This window comes from Cuculus canorus, chromosome 3 (assembly GCF_017976375.1).
Source record: "Cuculus canorus isolate bCucCan1 chromosome 3, bCucCan1.pri, whole genome shotgun sequence".
NCBI classification, from domain to species: domain Eukaryota; kingdom Metazoa; phylum Chordata; class Aves; order Cuculiformes; family Cuculidae; genus Cuculus; species Cuculus canorus.
The window spans coordinates 25,720,641-25,736,285 of NC_071403.1; the positions used below are offsets into that span (position 1 = coordinate 25,720,641).

Here is a 15,645-nt window from a genome sequence, read left to right on the forward strand (position 1 = left end):
GTGTATTAGTTAATGGAGAAAATGTCAAAGTATTTTTGAAGTCTCCAATTTATTCCAGTAAATATGTTCAGCTGAACTGAAATAATAAATAATAAATCAACTAAACTTTGTTTCGTGCTTCATCTTTTTTCAAAAGACTGCCTGAAAAACAGTTGTCTTTGGATGTGTAAGGTATTGACAGCTGCAGTCAAACTACTAGACAATAACAAAGAACATAGTTAAAGAGATATCTTGCATATGGGCCTCACTATTCCTATTATGCGCTCTTCCACAGCTCTTTCCACATATTTCAGTCTTGCATATTTGAAGTAATGGCAGATCAATAGCTGCCTCTTAATATCTTACTAAAAAAAAAAAAAAAAAAAAAAGCAGTTTAGGCTTCAAACTGGAGGACTGCCTCTGAAAGGCATCAGTAGACAAAAATATGCTTATTGAAGGGCACTGTGGATGTTGAAAACTGAACTAGTACATCAAAGTAAAACTGCTTGAAAGTGGTAAAATATAATTTCCTTCTTTCCTATCAAACCCTAGACAAGTATTCAAATCTCCATAACTGTTCTATTTGATTGCAACCTTGGTGAAAGAGGAAAAAATAGAATGAAAAGTCTGAAAAATAGAATACATTCACTGAAGGGGAAAAAAAAAAAAACAAACCAAACCCCAAAATTTGAAATTTCCTGTGCCAAAAGAAAGATGTTATTGTCTGGAATAATCCTGAAATAGTAAAGAAACATTTCTAAGATTCTAAATGCAGTGAGGTATTGGTGGATTTTGAAATTTAACATAGTCCTCCAGAGATTTCACTTTCCTTTTATTCTGTTTCAGTAAGAAATTAATAAGAACTAGAATTTAACCCTGTACACAAACCCAACATGCCAGTCTATATCCACAATTTAACTAAACAACTTACCGAAGTCTGGCTAGAACCACCTGAAGAAAATTTAGGACCATACTTAGTTCAGCTCCTCGACAAGCAGGCAGCAGCATAGAAAAGCCATCATTTAGCAATTTTTCCTCAGAAAGGCTCAAGTAGCAGCTGGTTTCAAACACTTCTTGGACACCGTCAATGTAGGTTGAAAGCAGAGTCCAAAGATTCCGTTTCTGTGAGTAGTCATTTTTGGTTACTAAAAACTCCTTTGCCTTCTCACGGAAAGCATTTGAGAGTTTCTCAGCTAGCACACTAATGTCCATGTTCTTCTCAACATAAATCAAAAGGAAAGCAAAATGACCTCTCCAGATGAGAGCTCTCTGAGAGACAGTGACAGAGGATGGAGTCAGGAAATCCAGAAGATCCAACACTCGACTCACTACATCTTCTGTCTCCGCAACAAGTGCCAGCATGAGGAACAGGTTAAAGAAGTTCTGCAGCCCCACTTCTGTCAGCTCCTGCATTCTTCTCCGATGGAACTTGGAATAAATTCTATATTAAAAAAAAAAAAACCAACAACCAAATAAACCAGGAAACAAAGTTTCTTCAAGTATGCAATTTTCTATCTGGTCAATATGCTAAAATTCTATTGTCATGCTTTCAGTTTATTATTATCCTCTTCCAATAACCCTTATTTTTTAAATACCCTATTTTCCCTTCCCTCTTCTAATCTTTCAGCTAGTGGAACAGACATGCTATTCCATTTTCTTCTCCAAATAAAAAGGAACATCTTAAGAGCATTCAGACCCAGGTACAGCCCAACCTTTTGCCCATATCCAACCTCTAGTACAAAGCTGAGCACAGTATTACCAGCAGACTCTCTGTACTTTGTCTGTGATGGGTGCCCTCTACACCATGCCCTCACATCAATCCAATTTAGCCCTTGAGGGCTGCTAGGAAAGGAACCTGCGAAGTGGCATATCTTTGCAACAGCAAACAATTCCTGTACCCAACTTCTTCCCTAGAACTCTGTTATTTCCGTGTGGCATTAGAAGAATTAAAAAAAAAAAAAAAAAAGACCAAGGACCCTCCTTCTTTTAGCTACCGATTTCCGTTCTTAAGTTCTACTCTCACAGCCACCACTGCAGTAAAAGGAGGATGAACATTTCTGATGGGAAGTTCCTTTTTTCCACAGTGCTTTGCCAAAATCTGTACTGACCTGCCATACATACCCTACTGCAGACTGTGGACTACAAGCTTGGGAGAAAACAGGGAAACTGAGGCATTTGAGAGAGAATCTTCTCTCCAGCACAATGACGTTAAGAAGCTTTAAGCTGTCTTGCTTATACGAGAGCGCTCGAGTCATATATAGCTGATGGGGAGAAGCACTGCTACTTTACAATTTTAAAGTGGTTGACAAAAAGCAGAATGCTTTTGCAGAGGTGTCTTTTCTGTGACCTTTGCTCACATCTGGACTTTTAAATAAATGTAACTATTCCTACAAGAAAGCACGAAGATGAAAAAGACTTGCTTAATTTTTTGATTTGTGTGTTTAAAACCTTGGGTATAGCCTTCACCTTTAATTTAAACCAAGTTCCACATACAGTAGTTAAACACCCATAAAAGCTGTTTTCCTATTCTGCCACCTGGAAAAATAGTTGGAAATGGTGTTAAGGTTATCAAATCTAGCCACCAAAAATTACAGCAAATCCAATTAATGTTGTTTAGTAGTAAATTACTACTGACAGGCATTTACGTTCTTCATGCATCAATTAATGCTTGGTTAGCTACTGAAAACAGAGTTCATCCCAAAATCATAGCTGTAGGCTGTTAAATTTTGCTACTTGTGTAATTGATTTATTTAAGGTAGAAATGATGAATACTGGTTGAGTAGACTGACACACTATGTGCTGCATATTATTATTCCCCCTCTTAAATCAGGGAAAGTAATGAGCTATAATAGCAAAAGAAGTAAGTATTATTTGTTTTCAGTAAAAACAGAGCAGGCTAATTAAAATTAATAACTAAAGCAAGACACTGATTCAGTATCCAACAAATCTGTTTGTGGTGTTCTAGTAATTTTTAAACTTGAACTTTACTGATTCTAACAAAGTAAACATAGACATTAGATGTATTTTCCCTTTCTGATAGCCAAAATAACCCTTTTCCGGAAGAAACATACCACATAGCTTTGTAAGGTGTGCGTACACATATGAACTGTAAATATATTTATTACTTACATACAAAATTATTTTAATTAATAATATTTTTATTTATTTACCTTTATTTATTTTTATTTATTATTAATTTATTAATACTTAATAAAATATTTTTTTTAAAAATCCCCAAACACAAAATATTTAGAATTAGGTTTATCCAATGAAAAAATAATTTCAAGAAGTTAGCATCTTTAATGATCAATAGTCTCATTACTATAATAAAAGTTTTAATGATTCAGTAACTGTATAAAACATTAGGATTTTGATTTAACTATATAAATTCTACATTTTTTTATATCATGACTCACCATATCTCTTCACTAGTATGTTCCAAAATTCAATGAAAAATTAAAACTCTCACAAAAAAAATATTGTGAAAAATTCAGAAACCATGAATAAAATGGAAATATAAATGAAACTGGAGGCCTAGCAAAAGACAGTCTGCATATTCTTGGACAACACACAGTTTACATGCAGCTCAAACAGAATTTCTGTGCTTTAATTACATTGCCTGCCTGGCAATAGCGTTGTACTACTGCACAGGTTGCCAGTGTACCAAATTCCTGGCCTATGAGATAAAGTAAATCATCATGGATGTCAGGGTGATTCCTGGACCCTGCCACAGCCTCACCTGGCAACAGAAACTTCAGAAAACAACTGCCTTCAAGTTATGAATTACCTTGGATCCCTCATCCCCTTTACCTTCTCATGAGCACAGTACTCTACCCTTGCATGTGTGCGTGGCTGGAAGGGCCATCCAGTCTGACTGACAAGACCTCTTACAACATGAGACAAACTAAATAGCAGCCATACCGTCCTTTAATTTGTTTCCAAGGATGCACACCACTGTTCTCTGCCTGTTCTTTCAACATCCGTGCCAAAATGCTGAGAAAAATTAAGTAACTGTTGCTGGACTTGTACAGGTCAGAAATCTGCTGTTCACAAGTTTTCACCAACTCAAGCATTGACAAAGAGGTTTTACTAATATTTGCCAGACCCTTCAGACCAAGCCAAGGAACAGTAAAGCAGCTGTTCTAGAAGAATAAATGAAACCAGAAAACATAAGTAACAATAAGTGTTAATATTCTAAAGTCAATAAGATTCAATTCTTACAAACAGAATGACACATTCCTACAACTCCTCAAGAAAAAAACAAACAAACTGCATTGTAACTATGTGCAAAGTGTTTAAAATATCTTAAAATCAATAATCCTGATGAAATAGATATGTAAAAATATATAATTTATTCTACTGTGACATAATGTAATGGACTATAACATACATTTAAACATAATTCCTTAAATAAATATAGTAAATTTAGCCATTTGCCATTGTCTAGCCAGTTTTACAAAGTGTGGCAATCAAGCTTGGCTAGAAGAGAATCAGAATTAATTGTTAACAATCAAGGACTGTCCACACGCAATTCTACATTTTCTTATATTAATCTACTTACAAGGTTCTTGCTGTAATAATCCCAGAGTACGGTGACAATAGATAGGTTCAAGTCCCAGAAACTACATAAAGTCAAACAGCACTGAAGGTGCATTCGTAAGTGTTCTTCTAACACACCAGTCTTGAAAAGGGAATAGAAAGTTTATTGTAGGAGGGGAGCATCACCTTGTCTACATGTAAATCCAATGCTACCAGACTATTAAGAATAATGTCCTAATATAAAAATTATTTTACATAATATAATAATGAGTAAATGCATCTGCAAATATAAGCAATGAACCAGAAGACAAAAATTGACAATCCAGCCAATATAATAGTTCATCATGCACCATTTCAGGTGTCTGCAAAGTCGCGGACACATTGACAGCCAATTCAATATTACGAGTCTAACTTGAAATACAACTGCATGGTAGAGAGCCTCACAAAACTGTAAACAGGGCATTCGCTATACTAAATGCATGAGTCAGTAAGTCTAAAGGAAATCTCAGTCACCACTGAAAGGGAAAGGCAACTTTCTGAGAACTCATGTTTGTTTTTATAGTATTGCAAACAAAAGGACTTTTCACTCTGAATCAAGTTCCTTCTCAAACCTCTGCAATATGGCTGTACCGCTAGCATCCCACACAACTCTAAATCAAGGGCAAATAAGTTCCTGTACACCAGGAAATAAAAGCAAACAAAAACACTCTCCACACCATACAACACTTTTTGTATTCCTTAGTTCCAAATTTTGCACACAAAATGAAGGTGTCTCATAAGAAATAAAACAGGAAATTCCAAACAATTTGAACACAGTGAAGCATTAAGGTTGCAATTTGTGAAACTGAGAGTGATACAGATTCATCTCATTCAGCTTTTCCTGTCAGCAAAACTAGACTTAGACTAGAGCTAGGATATTAACTCACTCAGCTCAGAAAACACTTAAATAAATTAAAAAATGAAATAATAACTAGATATCACTGATGCCAGGTAATGGAGAAAGATAGCATTAGGTTTTGCTGGGTGTTGTTTTTTTTCTTTGTTTGGAGGGGTTGTTTGTTTGTGTTTTAATATAGTCTTTCATTAAGTACCTGTTACTGGAAAAGCAGAACTTTTGATCTCACCCACAATACTACGTCTTATTGCTTACTATGTCCTAGAAACACTTTTCTTCCTGTTATCAATGCATCACAGAGGAGTTAATTCATTAACTTATCTCTACCTGGCTATACACTCATTTGGAAAACATTTGCTACTCCTTATGAGAATACAGTAAACAATTACACCAATCACCCACAATATTCTAATCATGCCTGCCTTCTCATGAAGAATTATCGTAGGTCATATGGCTTCTAAAGTGGTATATTTCCAAAACAAGTTGAAAATTGAAAAGGCATTTTTAGTTGTAATAGAAAATCATATATACATATATAAAAAATTATATATAAGACATTATGTATAATAACATGAAAAACAGTGAAATAGCAAAGGAACTTTTCAAGAGAGTCATTAAAAGCTGTATGGAATAACAGTTCAAATATAATAAAAATGCCTATACATGAAAAGTGGTCCTCAAGTATTGTGTTTACATACAACATAACTGTAACTATTAAATCAGTAGTTTTCCCAAAATAAACTTACACAAAAAAAGAAAGGACAGAACTGCAGCCATTTTCAAAAGCTGCTATTTTTTTAATGAATAAAAGCAATGGTCTTGATTTAAACCAAAAAACTGCAAATTAACATATGTATTTCTCTAGAGAGATCTGCCCTGTTACAAAATATGCAAACAAAACCCAAACCATAACACATACCCTTTAGAAAAAGAATATTTAAAGCTGTAATTTGTTCAAAGGATTATATTTAGTATCTACTTCAACAAACAACGACTGTGTCAGTCAAATTAATTCAACAATAAATATGGTATTGTGAGCAGTTTCAATTTCAACCATTATTTCTCTGTCCAACAATAGTTTTAGAACAGTTTCCAAAACTGAAGATAGTACTGAAAGCTTTATCTCAAATTTAATATGAAAGAGTTCTCCAGACTTCAAATATCACTGGAATTAATGGATTCTCTCATTGCTCTTTTGCTCAAAACGGTCTCTCGCACTGCTGGAAATACTATCAGAACTCTTGAGATAGTCAGCTTTTAATTTATCGCAGAAGGGAGGAACACCAGATACTATCAAAATGATAGTACTATCTAAACACAACATTTTTCTCTTATGACCTCCTACTGTAGTAACAAAATTGGTTTCGTAGAATTCCAACAAATACTTCTGTATCTCTTTCAGAGGAGAATTAGACAAAAAAATACAGTGAAGGTATAACAAAACTGAGACAGAAATGAAATAACATGAAACATTTATTTCCTAAAATGAGAAAAGGCTAATAAGACAGACTACTATTAGTTCTTAGGAACAAAAATGCTTTTGATTCTCATTTACAATAAAACTTTGTAAACACAAATTCATCTTATACTGACAATCCATAAATTTAGTCAGTTTGATGTTGCCTAGTATACAAACATAGCTATGTTAATACTCCTAGTACAATTTTCATTTTGTAGTACAAATAGAATTGTAAACCAGCTCTACTTTTGTCATTACCCTAGAAACAGAAATTACAACAGAAGGAAGGAATACCTCATGTAACTACTTTCCCCATGAATACCTTTTTTCTGATACAGATGGGAGATCTTTCACGCAAGCAATTCTCTTCAACTTTATCGATCAAGAATTATAAAAAAAAAAGAGAGAAGTTTCTGGCTGAGAAACTCACCAGTCTGTCACCTATTTGAAGTTGAAAGGATATATCCAAGGAAACAGCACTGTACACTTGTCCAAGTATCCATTATTGCTCCTGTCTTTATTGACAATTCACAAATAAGTGTATTTTCACTTCCCAACTCCATTGGTCCAATAACCTCAACCGCACCTTCACATCTTTTCCTTGCTTAAAAGTAGGCTGACTATAACCTTATAAAGAAGGATTTCCTAACTGGAGACAGGGCATTGCAGCACCCCTCTGCTATCTTCACGTGGACATGTCTTCAACATGATGCCTATGCTTGATGAAGGTGGCTCAGGCACTCTGCTGCTCAAATGAGGGCTGCCCTCTCTGTGCTGGGGATTGTTAAACGCAGCAGTTTTACTGAAACTACCAAAATCCTGCATGTTTAACTCCGGTTAGTAATTTTTGCATCCCAATACTTAACTGCCTTAAGGATGCTAAAGCTAACTCCCAGCTTTGGCTGATCCATCATCAAAAGTGACACTCTTTTCCTATTTTCATGATGCTCGCTCACCCTCAAAATTCACACCTGCAACAACCTGTCTATTAAATCCTAACATACATACTGAAGCTCATCTGCACCTTTTTCAGATGCTTTTGAACACAAAAAACCATGCATACTTGTTTTCATCTCCATTTTCCTTCCCATCTTTCGTATATTCCTATTCTCCTTTTGACCGTGTATAGTCTACATGCTTCTGAAGCTAGGAAGCAACAAGCACAAGCAGATTAGGAGGTTGATGTTTATACTATCTACTAAACAATTAGGTTTTAAGCTCCCTTACACTTAAAAATGAAGTTTCTAACCACCAACTCCTGCCCTCTCTTGCAAATGAGTGATTCAGAACTATCATTTCTTCTAACTTACTTTGCAATAGCTGTGCATCTCTAATATAGAAAATCTCCTTCCTAGACGCAGTCATGGCTGGCGTGCAGGGATCAGAAGTGGGATGCCTTTTTTATTAGAAGCACATACATGCATTCATATATGTATATACAGGGACTAATGCTCTCCAAACAGCATTTCCTACAAGGAGCTAAATCCACAATGCAAGAGAAAAAAATGAACAAATTAGAGAAAAAAACAGAAATAAACTAGACAGCTCCTTAGATGGTTGGTAACAGTTGCAAATATATTTTTGGCAAATGAGGGTTCGTTTCAATTCCAACATTGGTTGCCTTTGGAAATTTAAAGATATTTGCCTCATATTGCTGTGTCACGATTGACTTCTTCAAATCTTCTGAACTTGGTCACCTACCTGACTTTCTAAACAGTCTACAATAAAATACTTGTTTAACAGAAGCATCAAAAAGCTGTACATTGTACATTTAGCCAACTTCAGGTAAATTTTCTTCAAAATAATAAACATTCATGGGAAAAGAGGAATATTTTGAAGAAAACCGTAACTACATGGGTCCTCTTACTGATTCTCCGGTTGCCGACATACAGAACATGCAACACGGAAGGTGGTTAATAAGCTAATTACTGGTTTTATGCCTCTCATCTTATCTAAATCTCTCCAGTTTCTGTCACGGAATGGTAAGCACCCAATAAGTGAGATCATCATTGTAGTTTTAATGTATATGTATAGCATGTGCATTCAGTTACATACTGTGAAATCAGGAAAAAAAGAGTTAAACTTTTAAGCTAAAAGACTACAAAACCAAATGCTAGTTTATGCGTAGCATGATTTTTCAACTTTTTCATACCCCATTTTTTATGTTTCTTAACAAGTATAAAATACCTTCTTGTAACCACTGCAAGTAGTTGCAACTATTGTTCAATACTCCAGCTTTAACCACAGCTGTTGCTACTGCATGAGTAAGGTATGAATAATAAAAGAACTGATTCCTCTGCTGCTTTCAACAACAGAACTTTGCAAGAATTTTTTTACAGCATCTGAGACCAAACAAAACCACCAAACATATTTATTCTCACATTAAGCATACACATATTAAAGAATTTTTTTATAGTGTTGCTGATATAGCATTTGCTATTTGTAACATGGAACTTCAGAACAAATTGAGAGAGCTGCAACGTAACACACTTAAAAACATGATGAACAGCATATTTAAAGCATTTTAAAAGGAGGTCAATTCTGACCTGTGGGCCATGAAGCATTGCATTAACAGTTCTGCAGAAAGAAAAAAATGATAAGGTATGAAATGAGTGCTCAAAAACTAGAACCTTATCAGTAAGAGTTTGATTCAAGCCTGTAAGACAAATTGCTCAGCAAGGCAAGTCACCTTCCTGCTGTGATGAGGATATAGCTGAATTTTCAATGCAACTGACTATCTCCCTCATCATGTCTCCTCAACTTGATATCCTTACATTCAGTATCTGGTTTACATTTTCTAAGCATCCAGTTCTTATTCTGAATAAATCTTGTCTGAGTAACCATATACCTACCCTTCCAGGATAATTATCTTTTTCCTTTATCTGACAATTTAGCATCAAGAACAACTACTTTAAAGCAAGTGTAACTTTTAACAAGGAGGGAACTGTATACTGCTGTAGTTAAGCTACATCAAAGATGTTCATTTACCTGTGATAAAACCACAAGAATTCCAAAACTACACTTGTTAGTTGGACTTCGTTTCATGCACTGTCTTTTCCTGAAAGCATCCCTGACACTTTCCTTGATTGTAACTTATTCCTTTACACTCTTACCTGAGCATCAGTGGATTTTTTAAGGAGTTCTTCCACAAATTTCCAATTGGATTCCTTCTGCTTCTGAAAAATAATGGTTATCACTATGAAATAGCATTTGTATTGCTCACAGGAATCATTATGTAATAACATGAAAATAAGCAGGCAAGGCATTTCCAGAAATATTTAACTTCATGACAGCATATTGTGGTCATCACTAAGGAGAACTTTTTTGGTTTATGAATGTAATTAATACCTATTCTAATAAAGAATCAAAACCAATCCAGTTTAAAGTGTGTGCTCCATAAGCGACTCATTTGCAATCCCAACCTTCACTTTCAGTAAAGCAGTAAAACATTTGGCATTTTTGACTAATACAAACAGTAAGTATGTCTTACAATTCCTTTCTTTAACATTCTGTAAAAATAAAGATAGTAAGGGGTAAGAAGGAAGACAAGGTACAATCTCACCCTTTGTTTTTTTTCCTTTTCAATGAAAAAAGCCACACACGCATTTTGGGGTTCTAACAAGTTTTTCCCAGGCCAACCTTAATGGCCAAGCTTTGTTTTTGTTTTGGCCAAGTTGGTAAGGATTAGGCCAGATAATAACGGCCTACATGGACAGAAAAAATACAAGGTAGGTCAGCTATGGTCCACAATTCTTATCCTTCAGCTCGGGAAGACAACGACTATCCATTTGAATCAATTAGACCATGCTAGTGAAGTAGAAGAGTTGCATGACAAAGTATAATAAAAAGGAAGACAAAAAAACCGACTTAAGCAAAATAGGAAATAGAAGGGTACAAGGTTTTGCAGCTAGAGCTATTTCCCAGGGAAAAAAAGGCCAACATATTTAGAATTCTAGGAGGTCCATCTCTTACACTCAGTTATGTAGATAGCGTTTCATCATTGTCCTGCTTTACTCATTCCCTCCATTATCACAATTGTCAAGCTTTGTAAATTACTCTGCAAATATCTGTCCTTTAGATGTCTGTACAGATCTTACAATAAAGAACATCTTATGGTTTTGTAATTGAAATATAACTGCTTTTCAGCAGCAACACCGTCGAGCCCCATTCTCCTCTACTACTTAACGCTGTGGTCTGGTTCAGAACTCCAGAAAGTACTGGAAAGATTTGAAAGATGAACTCTTTAAAAAGATACACTAATGTTTCTGTAACACAATTTGACTACTTGGTGGCTCTATATTTTTCACAACAAGAAAAACAGAATTCTTAAAGATTGTGGAGGGTAGCAAGTTGCAGTCTATAGACTGTATGGAACAAATATGAATGCAAGGAGAGGCTTGCAGAAAGTTACACTAATGCTGTGATTTCATGATTCTGGAATCGAGGCAGTACCAATTGAGTAGTTCCCACTGCGTTCTGCTCATCCTGTCAGCTGCTCTTCCTGCCCTCTCAGCTGTACTGTGCCACTGGCTCAGTTGTTCTGGTACTTCTGTTCATGGGACACAGCGTAAAACAGATCAGTGAACCAACTCAGAGCTTTAGGAGAGGAAGAAAGTGTGAAAAAGGCAGGAGAGCCTGACCTAAGTAAAGAATAGGGACATGAATAATTGTGCCATAACAGTAGAGGGCACATTATTCCTACAGTGGTAAACAGGACTTCTTAATTTGTCCTTGATGCAAAAGCATTTGTATCATGAAACCAGAGCTAGCACCCTGTTAAAATGCAGGCCCCTGCATGAAAAAGTATCCAAGGAGTAAAGACAGCACTTCAATAATGAGTAAAACCCAGGAAGTGCACAGTCAGCACTCCTAGACAGCCATGGTTAGCATTTATGTCATATTTTTATTTTGACAGCTGTACTTTAGAGCTTGATGTTATGTGAATACCTGCACACTGCATGGTCCTACTACAGACTCCAAGTAAAGCTAATTAACTGCTCAAAAGCCAGATCTATCAGACATGAGCAGATATTAAGAGAGTCAAGCTAAATGCTACAAGACCTCTGAATGTCTGGATCAGCCTGCTCAGAACATGCTTTTAGCACTCCCATAGCCCAAGGACACGATTCATACAAAAGCTGATTATTGCCAAAGTTCTGGCTCAGCTGCAGTATGTAGGTCACCTTACAACATCCTGGAGTAATCTACGGCAAACTCCAAACACCAGCTGAAAATAATTATGTGAGTACACCCAGGTTCAGCCCAAACTCAGGAAAGAATGACACCGACTACCTGCTGCACTCTTTTTTGAGCTTGAATTGTCTCTATCTTGTAACAAACTTGATTCATTCAAATCCCACTAAATTTACATCCCAACAGTACTGCCTGCTACACTGGCAATACGGCACAGCAACTGTTTACAATCTATCCTTGTCATAGAATATGTAGAATCTCCATCCTTACTCCTAACCTGCTGGCTTACAATGTCCTCTCTCTGCCCTCAAAGAGTCCCAAGTTCAACATAACCTGGGGACCTTACAGTGCATAAAAGTGCTGCAAAAACAGAAAACTTGAGCTGAGACCCTTTGGGTTCTCAGGGAGAAGCATTTGCAAGGACTAACAGCTGACTACCTAGAAGAGTCATACTAGGCTTCTCAGCTGGAAATCCATGTTTTCATACCTTGCCATGTAGTAATTTCAGATAATTCTATCAAAGGCAAGAAATTCTTAGTCCCAGATAATTCTCCTATAGTAGGCATAGTATATTCAAATTTACCCCTGCAATGTTCAGAAGTAGCAAATTTTCTCATCAGGTCGCATTTGTTTTTTAAATGTACAAATCCTGCTTTTCAGAAGGGTGAACTGAGACCTGCATGTAGGGTTATGGAAACAGATATATACTGTACACCCCTCATAACAGAATCTTTAGGAAACCTGGCCAAAAAAGTTTTTAGTTTAAAAAAAAGTTTCATGTGTATCAAATATATATTCAATACCTATGAATCATTTCATATTTGAAATTACGTTATATGAGCTAAAGGGGAAAAATAAAAAGAAGCAAGTCTGAAACCTATTTAGAATTTTAAAAGCTTTAATAATAACCTCAAGGCCATGCAAACCACATTAAAAAATTGAAAATCTTCCACAGATGACATAGGCTTAGAGGCAATTTTTGCTATAGAGCACATGAATAACCATCATTATGACACATCACCCTCCCACTTCTGATCACAGTTAATTAAAAGAAAGCATGTGTCATGAAGCTATCACATCAGATGTTTAACCAACAAAACAGGACTACATTGAGCACTGATGCAATTCCACTGACTTCACAAATTTATATCAGACTATTTTATAATGTTCAAAGAATATTTGAGGCTGCAGCTCAGGACAGGGACAGAAAAAAACCTAAAGAAATGGTTACTATCAACTATCTAGACATATTACACTTTTGTGGTGCATGAAAGGCACTGTTTTTTGGGAGATTTTATTGTAAGCACCCATGGCACTTAAGAGAACAGGGGTCCCTGGACAATCTCACAGCCACTCAGAAAAAGGCTAAGCATGGCTAACAATTTGAAGATGAAGACTACTGGAAACATCAAGAGGAGCATGCACAGGATGGTCTCATGATTTACAAATTGAGACTTGGAAATTCTCTTCTCTCAGGTGGGCTTCAAGAAGAAAATATTATGTAATCTTGAACAAGTCACTTCCTGACACTGCGTCTCATATTTCAACTTTAACACAAGAACAACAGGAATCCTTTTTCCATCCTACATCTGTTTGGCTTATTTAAATAATATAGCGCCTGGGGCAAAAAATAATCTCTCACAAGGCTAAATACATAGTATATATCAGTATGAGAGACAGAAAAATTTCCAGTGATCAAAGTAAACAGTATCACTGCATTTTGATTAGGGCATAAAATATAAGATACCCAAGATAAATGTCTGCTTCACACCAGTTTCTGTATTCGACCTGGCAATAACCTTTTCTCTCCATCCAAGTTCCTCTAATAACCAGGGAGCATAGTAATTCTGTATTCCCAGATACCCTGTGAAATACAACATGGTCCTCCCCTACTACTGTAGTAACAGGGCAAAAGCAAGGGAAGCTTGAGACAGCTTTCTAGGGCAACAGTCCAATGTGGTTTGCTATTTTACCCTGTATGAATGTGTAAGAATGTACTTCATTTTGCCATAGTACTATTAGAAAAGACCGAATGGCACAGTAATGAGTGGCCTGCCACAGATCTGTCAACCTGCAAGCAGCATAAGCATCCTGCATTCATCAAATCCTCCTGTCACCAGAAATGATCATGAGTTTTTCAACTAAATATTCAAGCACTGAGTCACACATTCCCAGTCTCCTTACCTCCCCAAATCAGGGAATTTGCAAAAATAAAAATCAATTAAAGTTACTCTTACTTTTTTAGAAAGTCTAATTTTACTTAGGATTAAAAGCACTCACAAAAGTTCAACATTTCAACATTTTTCATTCTGTCTCTGTTTATATAGCAATGCTTTTAAAAACTAAAGATGAAGGGAGGGGATTTTAAGTTACCAAAATAAATTGACATGCTACACCATTAAGTATGTGTGTTACTAACTAGTTGGGGTATTTTGAGTTTCCTTAGTACAGTCACCTACTGAGTATCTGGTGTGTAACATGAGTACGTCAAGGTCTCCTGGAATTTCTACTGACTTGTACAAAGCATACCTTAACACCACCAACCTTGAAGAGTTTATTTTAAGGAGTGTAAAAATATTATAACATGAACCAGTTTTTATCAACAAAACCCCCCAAAGTTAAAGACCTCAATAAATTTGAATAGCTTATAGGTATTTAGAAAAAAGCATACCCACCTTTTCTTCTAGATTTCCATTACGGTCAAACCTGTAGAGTGATGCCAGATGAGTAATAATCCACCAGCTAAAACTCAGTGGGTCTTTACACTGAATTGCTTCGAAACCAGATGTCCTATCAGAACTGCTTGGCCTTTTAAAGATATTCCTGAGAGTTTTGTTCACCAAGCTCCAGAAACACTGTTTAAAATGCAAAAAAATTGAACTGCATTGAATAACAAAGCCTCTGTTAATAATTTTCTCTACAATACTGTTCTATTGATTAATTTGCTTTTACAGAGAACAAGCAAGGTGTCAGAAAATAAAAAAACAGTGTGTAGTATAATTAGAGAAAACCTGGAGCTGCTTTAGAATGCTTTCTACTGGCATTTGTGGGGTGACAATGTGAAAGGACAAGCTTTGGTCACAAGGAAGAATGTGGTTTGATATTTCAAAAGCAAATTTACAAGCTGATGGAATGATGATGTGCAGGCGTAATGGTGTACCAACATTCATGTGAGAGAGATTAGAAGTCTTTAATGAAGACTTTTTATAACATATTTTTCAAATACTTTTACTGCCAGGTTAACCAAGAGGACACGATAGCCATAGATGGTAGCAAATCAGTCTGAAAGACCGCAACTGAGGTTGAAATTCCCTGGTTTTGTTCCAAGTCTGTTCTAGCAATTTCTTTGCATTTCTTTGCAAATGTATTTCACCCCCCCTTAGCAGGGTCCTGATCCTAACTTATGCTTCAAAGCGCTAGTGCAAACACTTAACGCTAACAAAGCTTCACTTGTGTTGTCCACCTTTACATCTGTGGCACTAGTGAGTAAACAGCTATCAGCACTAACACTCTACTATGAAGTACTTCATCCTATACTAAGTGAACAGTACGCACTGCACAGATGGCAGCTTTGTTTTTA

The 15,645-nt window shown here is 36.0% G+C and overlaps 1 protein-coding gene across 5 annotated transcripts in view; it reads right to left on the reverse strand.

Moving 5' to 3' along the window:
* MMS22L (MMS22 like, DNA repair protein) overlaps positions 1 to 15,645 on the reverse strand; it is a 95,043-nt gene that overhangs the window by 60,775 nt on the left and 18,623 nt on the right. For 4 of the 5 annotated variants that reach the window (XR_008448932.1, XM_054060929.1, XM_054060931.1 and 1 more), the window contains exons 10-14: positions 14,741 to 14,920; positions 9,986 to 10,048; positions 4,541 to 4,660; positions 3,901 to 4,121; positions 911 to 1,420 (exon numbers count right to left, since the gene is read on the reverse strand). Coding sequence is in view for 4 of the 5 variants with exons in the window: in XM_054060929.1 (XP_053916904.1) it covers positions 911 to 1,420; positions 3,901 to 4,121; positions 4,541 to 4,660; positions 9,986 to 10,048; positions 14,741 to 14,920 (1,094 nt within the window). In the remaining variant the exon portion in view is untranslated. The remainder of the gene's footprint in view (positions 1 to 910; positions 1,421 to 3,900; positions 4,122 to 4,540; positions 4,661 to 9,985; positions 10,049 to 14,740; positions 14,921 to 15,645) is intronic. The other variant, XM_054060930.1, reaches the window with a different exon arrangement.